Below are 21,430 nucleotides of genomic sequence, written 5' to 3' on the forward strand. Positions count from 1 at the left end.
TTAGTGTATTTGAAAATATTTTATAATAAATACGTATGCCGCACGCCATTTGCGGAAAGGGTTAGTGGACGTTCATAGATTTTATTCTGCCCATTTCAACTGATTAATCTAAAATTCAGTACTGACTGGTGCTACTTTGAATTTCGTGCAAGAAGATTGGCTTCAGTAATTCAGAAGAATAACAGGACAAATAAATAAAAGAGACCCACTTCTAATTACTACACTTTGTTGAATAAATGGTTAGGTAAATAGATTATAAATCAAATATGGTGTATTTAAAATGGGCGAAATATTTTTCTAGCAAGCACAGTAAATGACAAAAACAGTTGCTATATCAGCAAATTAAATTAACTTCTGTACTTTCAAATCAGTCCTTCAAATATTGCTTGTAGAAGCCACCATCAAATAGTCTTTAGTCGTATACTAATGATGTTGCATTAGGTTGAGTATCCTGTTATAAATGAGATTGTTTGCGTCAATGCCGTATATGTGATCCATGTGGTTCCACATCGGATCAGGATTCAAGAATTTTCCTTTTACGTTTCCTAAAGACGATTCGAGTTTCAAAACGTCTTCCTCAGAGTTCAGCCAATCGTTTGTACTGTAAAATAAATATACTGGGGCGGTAGATTTACTTAAATCGTACGAAGGTGGATTTAAAGAACCGTATTTTTTAAAATTTCCCAAGTAACCATAATCGTATCTCTGGAACTTTCCTAAAATATTATCTAAATTTTCCAGACATGTCATTGCAGTTATCGATTACATTTTACCTGAATGAACGAGTTGACCAAAGTGTAAGAATTGTTTTGTAGACGATCCTGCAGGAGAGTGACCAAAAATAATAGGTAACATTGTATCATTCGTTTGTTTTTTGTTAAAACCAGTTATTGCAAATAATGCATTTCGACATATAAATTGGGACATCGAATCATCACTGCACCATACAGCGGCCAAATTTGCTATTAGTTCGCTTCTTGGCAAAAACTCGTTTAAACCAATAAATTTTGCAACCCACTAAGATATTAATTCTAATTAATTTATCAATATATTTCAGTTACAATAAGAAATCTAAGAATTTTAATGGCCCAGAAAACGCAACAGAGTACTTACTCTTACAGGAATTCTGATAAAGGAGAAAATCCTTACAAATGGACTGAAAATATGATTCATGTAAGCTACTGGAGCCATACTGAACTGCGCCCTTATTTTTGTATTATATTCTGGTTTGATCGACGTCATTACATAGAAAGCGGTAGTTCCCTGAGAGTGGCCAACATAGAACAGTTTCTCGTTGTTTGTTGTTTCAAGTGTATAGTCTATCATAGCTGGTAAATCGTAGAAACCAATTTCGTGCCAGCTGAAGTCCCAAAATTTCTCCGCATCTGTAACCTTAATTGACAAAATTACAATATTTATAGTATTTATTGTAGTTAGTAGTTGGCAGTATTTTTAGACGATATTATCACAAGAAAACAAAGAAGATTACTGCTCTTTCTGCAGTTTCACTTTAAGTAGGTCTTTTAGCAATAACAAAAAAATTACTACTTCTTTAAAAACAATACTATAAAATATAATCATTTGATTATTGAATGTCGCCAAATTCATTTCTTAATAGTTAAAAACAATTAATCTGTGATGATTAAAAGAAAAAATGTTAACTCGGTTCCTATTGGTCGTACAAGATTCGTTTTGTTTTTTAATGTTTGTTTCGAAGTCACCATATTTCTCGCTTAAAAATTCGTACGTTACGTAGGGGTCGCTCCAGTTCTTATTCTTTATAAAGAAAAATGACCCCCTTATTTGCAGCAATAAATAAGGGGATAAAAATTAATTTTTTGATTTGCCCCAAACGGGATATGAAGAACTCCACCTTTACAAAGAGATTGAACCTATCAAAGAGATTGAACCTATGTGCAACTGAAAATATTTGCTCAAAAAAAAGTTACGGCAATAACTATTCAAGTCTGTTGGGATAAACAATTTACAATATTTCTTTAACAAATTGACAAATTTACTCCCACAAAAACTAGTTCGATTCGAAATTTAAAAACCTTCATTTCAACGTGATAAAATCACTAAAAATATCATTTTTGCAGTAAACAAACAAGAAATTGCAATTTTTGACGATTTTTTGGGATTTGTGCAATAACCAATTGACAAAATTGATCGTAGTGAGGCTCAAATTAAAATTTTTTAACTTCTCTACAATTTTTATTTGAAATTTTTCTTTCTAAAAGGCATATCTTGCCTTCTAGATGGTTTTTGCCAGCTTTGGACCTCCCTCATTTGTTAACGCACACTTTTTCGAAGTTTCAAAATATACAGGGATGCTTAACTTTTCTACAACAAGGAACAACTCCTGTCCGGTAACAAATTTATGACGAGAAAATTCTCTACCAACTGGACTAATAGCGTACATTTTGGGCCACCCTGTGTACATATATCCAATTAAAAATTCTTAACGGAAAGACTGGTATGCAAGAGAAGAAAAAGTGGGGAAAGGGCGAATATAAAGATAGGAGACGAAAAATTAGAAGAAGTGGCTGATTTTAGGTATCTAGAAAGTCAGATAAGTCAGGACGGAAGGAGTAGAAGGGATATAAAGCAGAGGATAGCAACAAAAAGAAGTCACTTCTATGCTCGCGAACGATTAATTTAGAAATTCGAAAAAGATTGTTAAAGGTATATGTTTGGAGTGCGGCGCTGTACACTTGCGAAACATGGACGGTGGGCGCTGCGGAAAAAAAGGTTAAAAGCGTTCGAAATGTGGTGTTACAGGCGAATGATGAAGATACCGTGGATTGGAAGTGAAGAGGTATTAGAAAGAATAGAAGAACAGAAGATTCTATGAAAACCAATAATAAATAGGCGAGATAGGTTGGTAGAACACTAAGAGATTTCTTAGAGACAGAAATAGGAGTTAAGAGGAGTAGAGTTAGTTCTAGATTAGATTACTGTTCGCAAATAGTTAAGGATGTGGGTTGTTCTAGTTTTATGGAAAGATAAGCTCAAGATAGGAAAGAGTAGAGGTGCGTGTCCAACCAGTCTTAGGACTGACGACCTTATGATGATGATGATGATGAACAATATTAATTTACCGGATCCAAACAAGTATGATTCCTTGAGTAAGTGTTTCCTCTGACATTTCCCATCCAAACATCATACCCAGCATCTGCTAGAATGTATGCTAAAAATTTTAAAAATAAAAATGTTGATACATTATTTAACTAACTACGCGTTTTAATTGGTATTAGGGACGTAACGAAAAATTAGTAATTACCTACCGAGGCCTTTTTCTGGCCCAAGTAATACCCAATCAGCAGACGATCCAAGTATTCCATGCTGTAGAAAAACCACTGGTCGAATTTTATTTTTATCAGTTCGATCTTTATCATATTTTCCTTTAGGAATCCTATGCATTTTTAGAATGTAGAAATCTTTTGTCATTACAAAGTGGATTTCTACAGGATAACCACGTTTTTTTATCAGTTCGTCCTAATTAAACAAAACCCAATTATAGATATATAAAACAAGAACGAAGGTATGTTTCTATTTTATTATCAATTAATTTAGATGCTGTGGAATACAGACAGTTTAAAATGATTATTTCTTCGAGAATGTAGACGCATTCTTTAGATTACTTTATGATAATTCATTCAATATTAATTTTTATTACTTACTGTATAAGCAAATGCGTCTTCAACATTCATTTTTACATTTCTGAAAGTTTCTGGCATCCTATTCTGATCAACGTTTCCTTTTGTGTTGCTTGAATTCATCTCACAATTTATATTAAAAATGGGAAAAGAATTTCCAGCACAAAGTAGTAAAGTAAATGCAGCAATGTGTGCCTCAATCATTTTCTTTTTGCACAAAATCCGGAAAAAGCTATACACTTTTCAGCACTACTTAAATTGCAAACATTGTTTACTTCTTTATGTTTCTGTTGAGTATCTGTTATAAACTGTAGCTATCGATTTACGAACTACACTTTTATTCCAAATACAGATTTTCTTTCAACCGGGCAACGATAAGATATTTTTGTTTGTAAACCTTTCAGGAAAGAATTTTCCTCTTTTGTTTGCTCAAATTCCTTAGTAGTTTTACTAACATTATTAAAGATTTGTACCAATTATTTTATCTATTTCCTGTTTGTATTGTAAATAACATATGGCGCCAAAATTTTAATATAGCGAAATAAAAATAAAAAATAAAAATTCAATGGGAATCTTGTCTGTTAAAGTACTCTGCATTACAGTTAAAAAAAGCAGTAATTTTATTACAAGAACGGGAAGTCTTTTCTAAACCGAATATTTTTTATTCCCTTCTATATTGCTTTATACAGGGTGTTTTTCAAATAGGTAGCAAGCTTGCGGCAGATAGTACGGTACAAAACAAGAAAATGTAGTAAATGTTTGTTGGCCCAAAAGTTCACCGTTTTCGAGAATAACGTATTTGAAAGTACACATAGTCCGGTCCTGGCATGATCATGACAAAACAATCAATCAGCTAGTTATTAACAGGACTCGTGTTGTATTTCTTTTGTATTTGAGTCATGCATTGTTGTTTTTGTTAGATTATTATAAGTGTTCTTTACGATATTTATGTTATAGTCATGCTAGAATAGTTCCTTCTTCTTTTAACGTTGTAGGCTTTTATGTATGTAGTCAGTCGAAGTCTTTAGCAATAGGTCGGTGTCATAGGTCAGTGCAGAATAGTGTCTAAACGAAGAGTTTCCTAGACACTCGATTGGACACACGGGTCCTCTACGTTGACCAAGGTGTAGTATCTAAATTAATCCGCTTGACTTCTTTGCGTGAAGTTGTATGAAACAATGCATGTATCAAAAGCCACTGCAGAACGCTGATTATTTGCAAGACCGTAGTATGATGATTGTTGTAAAGGAATAAGCCATTTGGGATGTTTTTACACGACTGAGAAATCATTTTGGTATTAGACACCCCGAAGCATGTAGTGTATGTACATACGCGTGTGTGCGTGCGTACATGTGTGGGTGTTTGTGTGTGTGTACATATGTATGTGTTTTTCTAATGAGAGGGTAGGGGTATTGGCCAACCATCTACAAAAAGAAGGTAACCAATCTTGGCAATATCTCAGTGGTGGTTTGGTAACACCATGTTGTCCATAACTGCCACTGTTTACATTCTCCATCGATGTATTCGTCAAGTTGTTATCGTGATTCCACCGTACGTTGCCAGTTCACGCACAGAAGCGGCTTCGGACTGTAATTTCTATATTTTCCTGCATTTATTTATTCCTTAATCACGATGCTTAATATGCAATTCTTTAATGCATCTCATTAACACACTCCAAAGATTTATTTCAGAAACACCTTGTATTTATTCCACATTGTTTTAACTCGAATTTTTTTATACTTAAATTGAAAATGAATGTTGAAGACGCATTTGCTTATAATTTCTTTAACTCCAGATTCGAATGCTGATTTCACATTATAAATTGTCTCATTATTCAAATTTGTATCAATATTCCTCGGAACAATTAGTTGCAACGATAAAAATGACTTGACCTTTATGTTTGTTATCCTTAAGCATTAATAACGCTTAGCAACGATTTTATAACTTTGGGTAAAAGTATTCAAAAATACCTAGCACATATATGTGTGTATACAGAAATATCTAAAATAATGTTCTAAGTTTGTATGACGACTAACTAATTCTGGTTTTTTGCTTCTCAGTCATTACCGGATGCGATGGTAAGGGTATTTAGAAGTGAGCTTAATAACAACAATAGCCACTTAGAAGTGATTATTTGAAATAAATATTAAAATGTATCGCGAAGCAAAATCTTTTGAATTGAACATAATTGGTTGCATTTAGGAGTTCGAGTTGGTAAAGTTTGACTGTATTTTGTATTTCTTAAAAATTAGATCAAATAAAACCTTAAATAGAGATGTAAAAATTACAACAGAAAAATAAACGTCATGAAATATTACAGGTTAAGCACTAAATAAACTAACTTAATTACCAAAACGTTACAATTGTTTCGCTACACAGTAGCTTCATCAAGTGATGAAATACAATTATTTCATGATACTGAATGAAATTATTGTATTCTATTAACTGTTGAAGGTATTACGTTACGAAAAATTATAGAGCTTTTATAATGAATTAGTTTGAAATTTAATTAATTTTTTGTTATTAACTAGACCTGTTCATCTGTGTCATTTATTTATGTTTTAAACATTCAAGGAAGTTCATTTTTGTTTTGATCGATGAATTGCGATCTACGTCTGCTAGTTTCGATAAATGAGTCCGTTCTTATTTTTTGACGTGACAACGATGGAGCCGGCTGCACGCACGGAAAAACATGACTCATGCGGCGTTACCTCGCTCTGAGGCGTTCCATTTAAGGCTTGAACGAGCGACAAAGAGGCACAATCGGCCTCCGCGTTCGGCAGCGTTCGACATCTGTCTCTCTCCTACTTGAGTGAGCGATGCGTTCGCGTGGACAGCTGCTATACAATAATACATTTCCATTTACCTCCTTCTCTATATCCATACAAAATATCTATCAAACAAATAAAATTAAAATTTTGTTTTGAAAAATGAAACCATTCCATCAGTATTTTCTTATGACGTTGTCACGTTCAACTATCGTCAGTAAACCGACTTTACAGACAACCGATTTTTTACCTTACCTTTCCTTCCTTACGCTTTTGCTTAGTATACATACACATAACGTCGTTTGCATTTAGGTTTAAATTATTATTAATTTATTTATTTTTCTACTTGAAGAATCCTAATTGCTTATTTAGGATTACGAATAAATCCTCGTATCTAACCATTGTGTTTGTTTTTGTGTTAAGGATCAATTATTTTACAGGCATCTAATGTTACAAAATGTAAATGAAACAACCATCATTTATTAATCAATTCGTCTAATAATTATTACATATTTGGCTTATATTTTACAGGTCACGTTTAGCAGTAACTACGTCATACTATCTACTTAACTAAATTTATGATGGCAAAATTCATAAATATCACCCTGTTTGTCAAAAGAAGAAAAAGACTATTCTAAGTAGTATCACACTGTTTTCCTAATTTTTACATAAACAATTTGTTGGTCGCTACTTGTACATTTCCATTAAATTTAAAAGGTGCGTGTAAAGTAGTAAAGCAGAATCTGATGCCCACATAAAATCCAAATGGTTAAACGAATGATGAGGTACTTTATAAAGACCCACCACCTGGTCTAATTGTTTCGCCAATCTTTCTAAATCCTGAAGCAATAATTTAGGATTAGTTTCAAATCTCAGAGGAAGGCATGTTAACATCGTTAAAAATTTATTATACCTTCTTTTGGACCATCTGGTCCTTTTTACCATAAAAAATAGCCACCGGGGTAGTCACTTTTGAAAGATTGTAGGGGGTATCATGTGAGTATTCATCCATTTCCTTAGACTTACCACTGCTATCGTATTGAAACTGTCCCTGAAATACTTCTACCATATGCATTACTGTACCAAGGGATGTACCAGATGGGTAGTAATGAAATGCTGTCGGCAACATGGTCTAAAAATGCAGTACACATTAACGTCAGGGCTGTTGTTTTAAATATTAATTAGTATTAGCTTATAAATGAGAGTTTTGATATGAAACTTTCAGGGTTGAGACAATGGGTATTCAAGCAGAGTAAACGTGTTTAACTTAGAAAAATTTGTAGATATTATTTCTGAAAAACAACGTGTCCCTTTCTACTGATCATTCTTATGCAAGCGGTGAAAAATGGCGTGGCTAGTGGACTGCAGCGAGCTGATGTGTAGGAATGTCGGTCGGAAAAGGGGTCAAAACCTAACCTAAGTTCTTGCACATAGCAACGACGTGGAAAGTTACCACGCTAGCGGTTGCAGCTGGGCGGTAAATAGGACTGTCGGCTTAGTATATAGCACTTATACCTGATGCATACTACTTAACATTTATTGTTTAATAGTTCACACGTGTTAAAGGGAGAAGCATACACCAACGTTAATCTAATCACATTTAATTTAATGACGGAATTTTTTCCTACCATCATCATAAGGTCGTCAGTCTTAAGACTGGTTAGACATGCACCTCCACTCTTTCCTATCTTGAGCTAATCTTCGCATTTCCCTAAAACTAGAACAATCCACATCCTTAACTATTTGCGAAAAGTAATCTAATCTAGGTCTATCTCTACCCCTCCTAACTCCCGTTTGTGCCTCTAATAAGTCTGACTACACCTTCATGCCTGAGAAGGTGTCCTACTAACTTATTTCGCCTATTTCTATTTGACTTCCATAGAGTCCCCTGTTCTCCTATTCTTACTAATACCTCTTCATTTCTAACCTTCTCTATCGGTATTCTCATCATTCGCCTGTAACGCCACATTTCGAACGTTTCTAACCTTTTCTTTTCCGCTGCGCCCACTGTTCATGTTTCACACCCGTACAGTACAGCGCTCCAAACATACATCTTTATTAATCTTTTTCGAATTTCTAAATTAACCGTTCACGAGCATAAAAGTGTGTTCTTTTTATTTAAGGCGACTTGAACATGCGCTATTATATAAGAGTGTTACAACTGACAAAATATAAAGAAGGATAATCGAGTGCTTGAACAGGAGCGAAGAATATTTTAAAAATTTTATAATCCCGTTTGGTCTGGAGATACTTTCGGGTACGTAACCATGACGAGATCCTTTCTTTCTAAAAAAAGCGTTCCTTCATAAGGTCACCTTCATTCCTTTGACATTTTCAACTGTATCTATCTCCGGTATTTTCTTTACGCATAAGATGCTTGCGTAATATGGAAAGTCTGTGAATTTTTATAAAAACTTATTTATACCATAATACATAAACTAAATTTGTTAGATTTAGATATAGGGAACCATTCTACTAATCAGTACCGAATTCAATTCCACGTTCAATGATGAATTAATAACCAGACTACTGCTTTAAAAACAATCAGAATTTTTAGAAAAACGGAAATATCTGGAAAACTGAAAAATTTTTGGAACAGAGTTGTTTTATCGGTCGATCTGAAAAGGTACCTTTATCCAAAAATGTTATATAAAATACAGCATTCCAGTATTTTAATTAGAAAAAGTGTCAGCTTTTACGTTCTGTACCATAGTACCAAAACTACATCAATTTTCTAAAGTTAAAAAATTTTTAATGAATGGGTTATGAAAAACCCCTGTATGCAAGTTATTTTGAGAACATATTCTGTTAGAAACATTTTTAATTATTGTGACTTTTCATCCCATTTAACTTCAGCTCTTCACACATAGCACTTATCCCTGATGCAGAGCACGTAACGTTTGATGTAAAGCACTTCACACATACTAATTATGGAGATTGCATTGCACTATGACATTAAAAAAAGAATAGGTTCGTGAAAAATCCTGTATAAATTTTCCTTATTGAAGTGAAACTTCTTTATCGACGGTAGGAAGGAAATTTACTAGAGTTTAAAACAGAAAAGTGTAACTTTAGGACGAACCATAGCATCACGCATCACGCGTCACGCGCCATGTGACCCCTGGTGGATACGTCGAAAAGGAGTCATTTTAACAGGCTTCAGAAACTAGCCTGTTAGTAGCAACAGATAATCCGAAAATTGCCATTACGACAAATTGTCAGCAGATCGCGCCTACGCTGTAGTGTACGAAGTCTGTTCAAAAAGTATCGCGAATTTTGAATTTCCGCGGGTTACGTATATTCAATTTTCGATTTTTTTTGTGGCGTTATGTTAGTACTCATGCCTCTCGCTTATACCGACAAGTTTAACCATGTTGAATGTTCAGTTAATTTTTGACAGCTACTTTGCTTGCAAAAAATCTGTATCAAATTTGGTATGAAAAACAAAATTAAGTGCGCGGACGCATTCCGAATGTTGACTGTGGCATATGGTGAAGCTACCTTGGACCGAAGCAACGTTTATTAGTGGTACAAAAGGTTCTCAGAGGGTCGAAAAGATGTGAACGACAAAAAACGTACCGGACGCCCGAATACATCAACAACAGACGAAAACAATGACGAAGTGAAGAAAATAGTTTTTACCAATCGTCGAATCACCGTTAGAGCAATTGCTGAGAACTTAAACATATCGATTGGTTTCTGCCATTCGATTTTTAACAATGATTTAAGCATGAAACGGGTCGCCGCGAAATTCGTGCCAAAATTGCTCAATTTCGACCAAAAAACAGCATCGCATTAACATTGCTAAGGAGCTTTTGGACTCTATCCGCAACGACTCAAATTTGCTCTAGAGGATCATAACTGGTGACGAATCATGGGTTTATGGTTATGATGTGGAAATTAAGGCTCAATCATCCCAATGGAAGCTGCGCACGAATCAAGGCCGAAAAAAGCGCCAAGTTAGGTCGAATGTGAAAGCTTTGCTTATAATTTTCTTCGATTGCATGGGTGTGGTGCATCAAGAGTTATTGTCATAGGGCAGAACGGCCCATAAGAAATATTACCTGCAATTTGCGCAGAACAATCCGCCAGAAACGCCCGGCTTTGTGGAAGAACAAAAGTTGACTTTTGCACCATGATAACGCCCCTGCTTACACATCGTTCCTTAGATCTGACCCCTTGTGACTTTTTTTGTTCCCAAAACTGAAAGGACGACGCTACGCTACGATTGAGATAAGGACGGCATCGAAGGAGGAGCTGAACAAGATCTCAAAAAATTATTTTTTGAAGTGCTTCGAGGATTGGAAGAAATGTTGGCACAAGTGTATAATATCTGGTGGGAATTACTTTGAAGGGGACAAAATAGATATTCATGAATAAATAAACAATTTTTGAATAAACACAAAATTCGCGATACTTCGCGAACAGACGTCGTATATGTATTGCATATGCGTTAGATTTGTAATTCTTCTGCAGTTTTGTTTGGTGCAAACGTAAAAGGTTTTAACAAAACTAAATCAACATTCCGCATTCGTCCGCTCGAAATAAAGTTGTATTTTTCTGGTGTTTAGTAATTAGTTAATGAAGTAGTTTAAGTTTTAAATACTACTATAATATATAATCAACAGATGTTTCATTTCTTACGCGTGTACACTAGTACATGCTCGCAAGGAAAAGTGATTTATATTTTTTTGATTTGAAACAACGACGTGGCGCACATAATCAAAAGCATTTTTATTATTTAAACTCTGTTGTGGATGATTTTATTTTTTCTGAAAATTTGCAGAACACATAAGTAAGGTGACCAACTATACTCATTTACTGAGTTTTGTACTCTTTTTTCGCAAACCGTACTCTTTTCAAATCCTGTACTCTGAAAGTACTCATTTGTATAATTTTATACTCATTTGTATTAGTAAAATATATTGTTATTAATGACAATTTTCTCTTTGAAGAAATTCGAAGAGTAAATTTATATTTAAATGAAGAAAAATTGAAGAAATGGAACGATGAGAAAATAGAACCTGACAAAAGATGGCTAGAAATCTTTCGGCATTTTACAGTAGAACATATCCCACATGAAAATTTAAAAGTTTTAATAGAAATTTCCTTATGTTGCCCAGGCACTAATGCTGCTGTTGAAAGGGTATTTTCACTAGGGAATGATTATTATTGGAGCAGTGAGAAGTCGCATCTTTCTGTATCTGCCGTCTTAACAATCAAATTTAATATGCAAAATGAAAGTTGTTCGGATGTGGCTACATTATTAGACGAACATCCTCATTTAGCAAAAAAATCCACTCTGAAGAAAAATATGTTTTTAAAAGAAAATAAAGTTTTTATCGTTTTTTCTTCTTTTTTTTTTTCACCTATGAAATACTTGCAAAGTGTACTCTTTTTGAACAAAAAATAGTTGGTCACCTTAACATAAGTCAATGCGAACACGTGCCACTACAGTAGGTAGGTACATGAAACAAATTTATTACAAATTTTCTGTATTTTGCATTGACTACTCATGATTAGTTTATGTGATTTGTGAGTTAAATATGATTGAGGAATTTTATCTTCAGTGATCCAAGAACCATTTGTTACGTACGCGATTTACCTTTAAATCACGCGACCTTCCACTTTTGAAATTCGACATTGATACGATAATGTGAGTTTAATTTCATGCTAAAATGTAGGGCGTATATAACATGCATTGGTATTCAATCCGCAAAAATTTTCTAACCACTGCATATAATTGACCCAAGAATGTTAACCTAATCTGTACTCTTATAAAATATATATGTATATGCATACCTGTTCGTGTAATAAGCAAATTGAACTAGTAGCAAATAAGTATAGACATATACGTTTCAATCAATAAAAAATTTGAATAGAATTTCATTGACCTATATAGATAATAAAAAATAATTGTTTAATTCAATACATACGCTGTTAAACTGTTCATAATCTCTTCCTGTTACTTCAAACACTGATGATAAACAGAGTTCTTGGGAAGGAGAATCATCGCTACAAAGCAATTCCGCCAGTTTACCATTTAATTTTCGTTGAGGAAAAATCTCAAAAGAACGTCTGTGTCGCAGGAATTTCTGAAAAATTCCTCATAAGAATGCTTTTTATTAAGGAGATTGGAGAGCTACGCAGTTAATGAAATTACGTTGCACTAAGAATAGTAAATAAGTAATTGCGAAAGTTACATCTGCAAAAATTAATTTGATGAAGCTGTTAAACATTTACAATGAAGCAAAGTAGATGCTAAACATTAAAAAATAGATAAAAAATAAAATAGTTTCACCATTTTTTAAAATCGTCAAAAGTCATGCAGTTTTAAGAGACTGTTTTATTGTTCATCTAATTTTTAATATATAGTATATTTCGTTTTGTTATTAATATTTAACAGCTTAATCAAATCATATTTTGCGCATGTGACTCTTACAATTGGTTACTTATATTTGTGCAACAGTAATAACTTTAACAGCGTAGTTCTCCAATCTCCTTAAGTTGACTGATATCCAAAAATAATTCAGTATTATAAAAAAGAAGTGATAGAAGCCTGTATGAGTAATAGTTTAATAAAAATATTGGTTTCTCAAGATTCCTTACGAGGAAGTGGATGACAGTTTTAATTAATATTAACCCTTTCTGTATCTATTTACCTCTAAAAGTGGGGCCATATGAATGAGTGTCTTGGTAGCCATATTGAGCGACTCCAAATTAATGACAGCAGCAGGAGCAAGAGCTATAATGAGGCTGATCTTTTTATTATATTCTGGTTTCAACGAACACGTCACAAAACTAATTGCTGCACCCATGGAATGTGCTGTGATGGAAACTTTTTGTTCTTTTGTAAATTTTAATATATAGTCTATTACAGCTGGTAGATCGTAAACTCCCATTTCATGAAAACTTTAATTTTGCCTTTTTCATGTCGAGAAACAACAGTTAAACATTCAATTGAAACGCTTACCTAAAATTCCAAAACTTTTCATCAACATCCGGGTCCAAAACTACGTGATTTCTTGAATATACATTTCCTCGTGGATTATACATCCACATGTCGTAACCCGCATCGGCGAAGATGTACGCTTGAATAAGTGTTCTGATCAAAAGATTAAGATGAATCTTTGACAATTTTACTTACGCAAATCTTTGTTGCTTCCTCGAAATAGCCACGAGTCCGACGAAGCCATGAATCCTGGTAAAAGAAGAGCAACTGAATGTTGTTTATCGGATGTGGGTGGAAATTTCCGAATCCGATGTACAGTTAAAATATATCCGTCATCCGTGATCACAGTATGAGCTTCACACAAATATCCAAAACTGTTTGCAAGGGTCTCCTATCAAAAAATGTATTCCCTCATAGAAACAGTTATTTCTAAAGTTTTAGTCACATATTTTGTAAGATTCTTCGGGTATAAATAACTTAATTAATTAATTACAATTGATCAAAGTATGATATGATCAGCATAGAGAAGCAAAATCTCTTGATGATGATGATCGATGGTAGAATTTTATTATTCTGACTGGGGAGAGCCATGGTCTAAATAAACTGTTAGATCTTCAGAGAGAATAATGATTCTACCATGAATTCATGCCATAAAAGACTATGTTGTTGAATCTGTTCATACCAGTATGAATAGGTTTTTGGAAAAGACTCTTAAAATAGAGAAAGCATTGGTACCAACATAATTTTTATTCAAGGAACTGCAAACGTTCAGGATTTTAATAAGAAATTTAGCGATTTAAATTGATTTATACAACAAAAGTTTGTATTAAATACGTATATAACTAATAGAAACCCGTTATCTTTCGGGTCAAACAAATTCGATTTCCTTTACTTACTGCGGTACGTCTTACAGGTGACCTCTTGTCCAAACTTCGTCTTTGATATCCTTGTTTTAATCGTGGAAAGAAATTCCCCAAAACATCTAAACTAGCCTGATAATGCAAATAAATGCTGGCAAGCAGCAAAAGGATTGAAGGTACCAGTTGCATTGCGGCGGTCACAACAAAAAGTGAAACAGCACTCAAATACTTGTTGTCGATTACGTCCTGTTTATTTTTTTTTACTTACAAGTGGCACTTTTGATTTTAATGAATGAAACGAAAATTGTATCCGTTTGATCGATGCGATGCTATCAAACAAACGTGGTTGCGACTCACCGCGAAATTTCTTCGGCCGTATTTTTTTTTAATTGACTAGCCACAGGTGTTCGCGCTCTTGGCGTCGAATGGCTTATGGTTATGGTTACGACCACTTTCTACTGGGACATGTACATACCCATGCTTCTGCATGCTTGGTAGAAACTGATTCCCATAAGTTATGAGGTATTTATTCTCAAAGATCCGCCTATAGTGGCAACCATATATATGGGTTAGGTGAATACGACGATTAAGATAGGAACAACTTTTTTCTAAAAGTTGGCTTCCGCATTGAAAGTGAAATTGTTTTTACTCATCGATTAGGCACTTGAAAGAAAATTACGTTCTTTTTTATCACTGGCAACTAAATAGTATGATTATTAAATATTTCCAAATAATTACTAGATAATGAATATTGATTGGGAAATAGATAAACATAGTTTTAATACACTGACCTAATATAATTTAATTACTATAGTAACCAAATATAAGGTCGTTCGTTTTAAAATTGTTCATTTATGCAAAAAACAAAACTTACGCTTACAAACTTATTTTTATAAAGTATGGGTTCACTACTCGAATAACTAATATGAAGTGAAACAGAAATGTAAAAATAGTGCAACTATTGTTTATTCTGCAAAATATGGCAGAAATAAATTTGGTTTCCTTATCTTGAATTAACCTTGTAGAATGAAGTTAAATGGTATCGTGAGAACACGTAACGTAACTCCTCCATCCTTAACTCACGATCAGAACACCTTCGTTCTGGACGAAGTTATAGAAATTCGGGTCAAATATCGAATTTTTGACTGGCCAGTTTCTGTTCTGTTGTAAATTGATAGTAGTAGAACAACATCAATAGGTTTTACACTTAATTCAACACTAAAAGTATAATTGTTACAGGTATTATTAAAAGTTTGATCTTCTATAATTTTTTAATTTTTTTGCAATTTTAATGAATGACAATGCACAATCATCTCCAATTATCGGTACATTTCTCGTGGAAACCAAAGTTTTCCTATCTTCTAATTGTTTACGCAGTACATGGTTGTTACCTGCATTCTCTCCTATCACTGCAACGACGCAAAGGGAAGAATGGGATAATCGGAACTACTTAAAAAAATGTAATAAAGCATTATCTTTTCCTTCTATAAGAATACATGCACAAAGTCTATAGCTACTTTGGAACATGTAGAAAGATTTATTAATAATATTTTTCCAATCAAGTAAAATAGATCAAATTTGCAATCAAAAAACTAAATATGAATGTTAATTGACTGGAACTTGGAACCACTATTTATTTCAAATATTGTTCATTTTATTCTGGATAAATGTTAAACTAAAATGGCAATAAATCAATGTTTAATGATTTTATTAATAATAACAATCGTAATAAACATAAATATATAGTTAAATGACCGCAGGTACTACAGCGGAATCACAACAATAAAACATCATTCTGCTTCATCTTCATCGCCTGTAAGTCTGCCAGTTTTTCATATTTTCTTCATTCGCCACTGCGGGAAAATGGGAACCACTATGGTTCTAGTTACTCCGTTTGTTTATAAAAAAATAAATTGATAATCACTCACTACATAGTATAAAGCAGTCGCTTCCCGGTGCCTGTCCCTATGTATGCTTAGATCTTTAAAACTACGCAACGGATCTTGATGCGGCTTTTTTTTAATAAATAGAGTGATTCAACAGGAAGGTTTATATGTAATAATAAATGCATAATATAGTAGAGAAACACTGATAATTTTAGAGGTTTGTAATGTGATGTCGTAAATAAACACATTTTTTTGGGCTTACATTGCAAACGCTGGCTGAACCCTACGAGATAGATCAAAATAATGTACTACATTATTGTACACCTTAAAAAGGTCTACAAAAAAGTCCGCGATGGTATATGCCTATCTCTTAGGGATAACCCACAATAACCATTTTTTATCCTATACTTTTTACGAGAAATAATGGCTTAATTAAGTACTTTAAATACATTGTGCATTTAATATTAGATTAATTTGTCCTTTTAAAGCATGTAATTTAAATAAATATTTTCGAAGATATTACAGATTTAAAACTCAGGGACATAGCAGTTGCGGCGGTACCGGCCGGTTTGTATTGTCTAATGACAAAAAAGCTGTGAATGTTGTATATAAAGACATTCTGTAGTATATTTAGTATGTTCAGGGGGTATCTTTTGAAGATTTCCCCTTTTCGATAATAATCTAAACAAAACAAAAATATACATATTTAGTATCAGCATTGCACCAGTGCGAAGCTGGGGCGGGTCGCTAGTAGCTAATGAATATCCAAGGCAGTGTATTATCATGTAGTATTTGCTGCTAATACTGAAGTATTTCATGTGTTCATATAAAGTCCCTCTTTAAGACCTGCATCGGTTTAATTAGTAAAATATTGAGACCGCCTACGGTGCGCTGAAAAGATCTAATGAAATTGAAATCGTGGTATGCGACTGGTCGTTTCCATGATTTCTGACCAAAAACTTATTAAACGTTCGTGAAAATCAAAACCAACTGTTTATAATGCCGTAGGTTCATTCTATATTGACTGCTTTATTAAAAAACAATAAAACAATAAATTTATAGTATATTTTATATATGTATGTTATGAAAATGATGTAATAATGTATATGTATATGAATACAGGGTATAATAGAAATAAGCGCCTAGCTTGCAGGAAGTGATAGAGCACTGAAAACATGAAAATTAACTAAATGTTTGAATTAAATAATTCGAAATGGTCTGCATTCTGTCGAAACTGCCGGACGCGTTTTATAATATACCACAAATGGCACACAAATGTACTACAGATGGCGTTTACTGCGCTGGTTAGCTACGCCGGGATTCGTTTCAGGAAGTAGATATCCATATATTTAAATGGACCTTGCTGAAGAATACGTAATCTTAAAATGTAGCACTGTACTACAGATGGCGTTTACAGCGTCATTTGTCGTATTTTCTAAAACGCGCTGTGAAGACAGCTGGTAAAAATTGGTCTGTGTTCTGTCGAAGCTGTCTGCGACGCGCTGATGAGATCCAAAGAGATCGAAATAGCGATCTGCGTCTGACAGTTTCGACAGAATACAGACCATTTCGAATTATTTTATTTGATTATAGTAACGTGCCTATCACGTAGTGGTTAGCTACACCCGGGATATGTTTCAGCAAGTAGATATCCATATATTTAAATGGACCTTGTTGAAGCGTACGTAATCCTAAAATGTAGCATTGTACTACAGATGGCGTTTACTGCGCCGTTTGTGGTATATTAACTAAATGTTTGTTAGTCCGAAAGTTCATTGTTTTCGAGAAAATCATAGTTGAAAGTACAGATAAATACAATTTGGACCCTGGCAAAAAAGTACGACCCGCAACGCTGCACTCAATCAGCTAATGGTTACCAGCATTAGTGTAATATTTGTTTTGATTTTTTAGCTCATGTATTGTTTATTTGTCAGATTATATTAAGTGTGATTGAGGGTGTAGTAGTAGCCGTTTATTCTCTTAACGTTTAAACCTGGTATGAGGTAAATGATGTCCAGTTCAATAAACTAATTCTGCAATACAACATCAATCATTAGTGCAGGTTGTTCAAAAATATCCGATTTAAACCATATCGCCGCTGTAGGGACGAAATCCTCAGTTTCAAAGAAGACAATCTCCAAAATAGTGCACGCGAAATAGAAAAGGACGTTGGCTCCTCTCATGTGACAGTGTGGCAAATTATAAAGGAACAGTTGCTGCATCTTTATCATTTGCAACGAGTGCAAGCTTTGCTTGAAACTGATTTACATCCCCGAGTGAATTTGTGTCGTTGGTTTCGAAGGAAAAGTGCTGTCTAGCTGAATTTTTTCCATATTAGGGTGTTTGCAGACAAATTTGCTTGACGTGGGACGGAATTTTGAATTTTCAATAATCACTGTTGGTGCGATGCAAATTTGCATCCTTCGCGATTTCAAGAACTGTTATAGGTAAATGTGTGGTACGAAATTTTTGATGTCTTATTTTACTGTTTTGGTAAGTTTACTTACAGCTCCCCCAAAATAAAATACGTATGGGAATATCTCAGTTGTAATGTGAAAAATTTGCCTTAGTAAAATTACAATTATTCAGATGATGCATATCTACGTTACATAACTTACTTTTTTTCTTTCTTTTGTGTTTGCACATTTACATAGTGCTGTCCATAACGTACTTATTTGGTCCAAACGTTATATGTAGTACTAGACCTTCAATAATCGCCAATGTTTACATTCTCCATCCTTGTAGCTGCAAAGTTTTCATTGCACTATTTGGTAGACACCTATGTTGTCAATTCACACACAGGACCGGCTTTAGACTATAAATTATTAAGATTTTCTTTTATCAAAATTTTATTTTGCCCTTAACTCCGCGTACGATTATTTATTGTATCTTGTTTACACCCTCCAAATCTCATCACTTATTTCTGTTACACCCTGTATACTCACATGCGGTCACTGGCGCCACTGGTTGAATATATCGGCTGATCGGTAATTAAGAGAGTGCCTTTTAAATGCTGCACACTGGCTCCCATTGCTCACTGGTCCCTATTGCCTCATTCTCTCATATTTCGTAATGGCTAATTAGCACACAACCTTTACTTTTCGATGACACTACACTTTTCGCCAGTCTAGAATTCGTTATTTGCACTCTGCGAGTGGAATTTGCTGGCTGGCATCATAATTTTATAATCAAAATTGGGGATATTTATGTTACGGATAATGTGATTAATAAATAACGATTATAAATAAAGCAAAATTTTAAGTAACGTAAACCAAAATTTTACGACGCAGCCCATTTATTAAACTGGGGGTGCCGAGGTCGGCATCTGTATAGAGAGCTGACCATTTCCCTCTGTTTTGTTTATTTTGTATAAATACGTAAGTAAAAGTATTCTAAGCCAATAACACTCATGCACACTATGAACCCACACATGGATCTAGCAATAACTCTAGACAAAGTTCCTAAGCGGGCAAACCTTTTATCTCTCATAAACGGCACCATACAATCATGTAGCATAGAAACACTGCTCCACACATACAAAAATTTCGTAAGACTACTAATCGATTACCGAGCAGTCTCACTAACAAATATTTCCGATAGTCAATCAGAAGTCCTTCTCGCCACCGAAAGAGGAATCCTAAGGAAAATCGCCAGACTAGGAAGGTTCTTCCCTTCACAAGACCTGTACAACATCGTAGATATCCCACCCATCACAGACCGTATCGTCACACTTCAAATCAAATTTGTTAAAAGGGCCATCCAAACAAATAACCCCATCTCCACACGTACACTTACACAACCTCCCCGCAGAATAACCACCAAACCCAAACAAAAAGTCACTTTCCCTCCCGCCCGACTCCTGTCCATTACCCCAGATCTCCCCGATGATTTCATCGACCACCTTAATTCCCTACCCAACTCCATCAGATAACCACAAAACCAACCCAACTAAACACAAACACACACACAAGTAACACTCACAAAAAATCACAAATCAGATAACAAAACTATACATATGGCTGAAGAGGACCAACTGCACTGGTCCTAGAACGGCCTGAGGTAGAGGGGTTTTAGTTGGTAGGCGCTCCTTCAGAGTGAATCCAACACCACCCTATCATACGGACGGCAGGGTGTCTTTTGAAGATTTCCCCTCTTCCCCGAAAAAAAAAAAATATTCTAAGCCATCACTCTTTACTTCGCTATACCCTCGACATTTTTCTAAGAAAATCTTCTGTGTCTGATTGTTTATTTTATTTATTATTTTCGTATTTTTGAATATGCAGTTTACCCACCAGGAAATCGTTACCTAGATATAACAATGATTCTGAGGAAAAATTTCCTCTTTGAAAGAAATCCCTGAAAAGTCTAAATGAATCCTAATAATTTCTAGTCCAAACATTAGCCCTTACAGTAAACCCCCCCAGAATTTTTCCTAATGCTGTGACAGCATTAAGAATATTACTGACCGTACCCGTTTCTGTAGCTTCTGGAGAAAGAAGCTTCTCCGAATAATAGAAAATTGTTTAAGATTGACATTAATTTCAATAGAAAATGAGGTGGCAAACACATTAAACTATTTTTAAACAGTTTAATTTCTACTTTTGCATTAAAGCTAGAAAATCTATTTGGTTTTTTCATTGATATTTATATTGTATAATTTTGAATTGTACGACACATGTTTTGTTTATAGATATTAAGTACATTTGCATAAATAAAAATTGCAAAAACAAATGTTTTTTGTATCTGTATATATATACGACGGTCATTTAACAGTATGCACGGGGAGGTCTTAATTTTAGAGACGGCCCTGGTCAAGAACATCGCAAAGGTCTTTTTATAAAATTACGCCTTCGATCAGAACGTAGCATGCATGGTGCCATGAAAAGTTCATTCAAAAGTTGGATCAGACAATTATGGGTGCATTTGCGGTAGCCGAATCGTTTATGTTTATATTTCAGCACCTTTTTTGCAATGTTTTGAATAAATTCTCTGTGTATGGTATATTCTATTAATCCAAGAAGTCATTGAATTTCTTTGGATATTTGTTTTGCGCCAAATTTGCATGTAATGATTTAGAATATATGTATAACGACATATACAAAAAACGGAATTGATAAAAGTATTCACGAAAAATATCTATAGTAACTCTGAAAAATAGAGGGGCATTTTTCAAACCATAAAGTAACCTGGCATATTCCCAATAACCATTATTAACTGTGAAAGCCGATTTATCTAGGAATTAAATGATACCTATATAACCTGAAAAAAACAGTTTCTTCGTCAATTAATCTTACTTTGTGTGTAA

General features: G+C 34.1%; 2 protein-coding genes across 2 annotated transcripts; both read right to left on the reverse strand.

Annotated features, from left to right (window-relative positions):
• Positions 1 to 423: 423 nt before the first annotated feature.
• On the reverse strand, positions 424 to 20,339 carry LOC108733096 (lipase 3-like). The gene is made up of 10 exons (XM_025981489.1): positions 20,331 to 20,339; positions 20,139 to 20,236; positions 20,070 to 20,073; positions 19,814 to 20,035; positions 14,821 to 14,847; positions 3,288 to 3,345; positions 3,102 to 3,190; positions 1,114 to 1,377; positions 774 to 987; positions 424 to 716 (listed from the first exon to the last, which is right to left on the reverse strand). The coding sequence occupies exons 1-10, from the start codon at positions 20,337 to 20,339 to the stop codon at positions 424 to 426; spliced, it is 1,278 nt and encodes a 425-aa protein (XP_025837274.1).
• LOC108733112 (lipase 1-like) lies at positions 6,938 to 14,650 on the reverse strand. The gene is made up of 7 exons (XM_018464163.1): positions 14,276 to 14,650; positions 13,575 to 13,770; positions 13,401 to 13,518; positions 13,090 to 13,339; positions 12,364 to 12,522; positions 7,341 to 7,559; positions 6,938 to 7,267 (listed from the first exon to the last, which is right to left on the reverse strand). Exons 1-7 carry the CDS (start codon positions 14,426 to 14,428, stop codon positions 7,115 to 7,117), a joined length of 1,248 nt encoding a protein of 415 aa, XP_018319665.1. The 5' UTR covers positions 14,429 to 14,650; the 3' UTR covers positions 6,938 to 7,114.
• Positions 20,340 to 21,430: the final 1,091 nt, after the last annotated feature.

The sequence above is a fragment of the Agrilus planipennis genome, unplaced genomic scaffold, assembly GCF_000699045.2.
Source record: "Agrilus planipennis isolate EAB-ADULT unplaced genomic scaffold, Apla_2.0 scaffold53, whole genome shotgun sequence".
Classification (NCBI taxonomy): Eukaryota; Metazoa; Arthropoda; class Insecta; order Coleoptera; family Buprestidae; genus Agrilus; species Agrilus planipennis.

Coding starts and splice junctions, on each gene's coding strand:
- LOC108733096 (XM_025981489.1), bottom strand. Junction 988..1,113: donor TTATCAGAATTCCTGTAAGA/GTAAGTACTCTG, acceptor GGTTTAAACGAG/TTTTTGCCAAGAAGCGAACT. Junction 717..773: donor TGGTCAACTCGTTCATTCAG/GTAAAATGTAAT, acceptor ATAATATTTTAG/GAAAGTTCCAGAGATACGAT.
- LOC108733112 (XM_018464163.1), bottom strand. CDS start 14,428: ATGCAACTGGTACCTTCAATCCTTTTGCTGCTTGCCAGCATTTATTTG. Junction 12,523..13,089: donor ATATGGCCCCACTTTTAGAG/GTAAATAGATAC, acceptor GGAATTTTTCAG/AAATTCCTGCGACACAGACG. Junction 7,268..7,340: donor ACCAGATGGTCCAAAAGAAG/GTATAATAAATT, acceptor TTATTGCTTCAG/GATTTAGAAAGATTGGCGAA.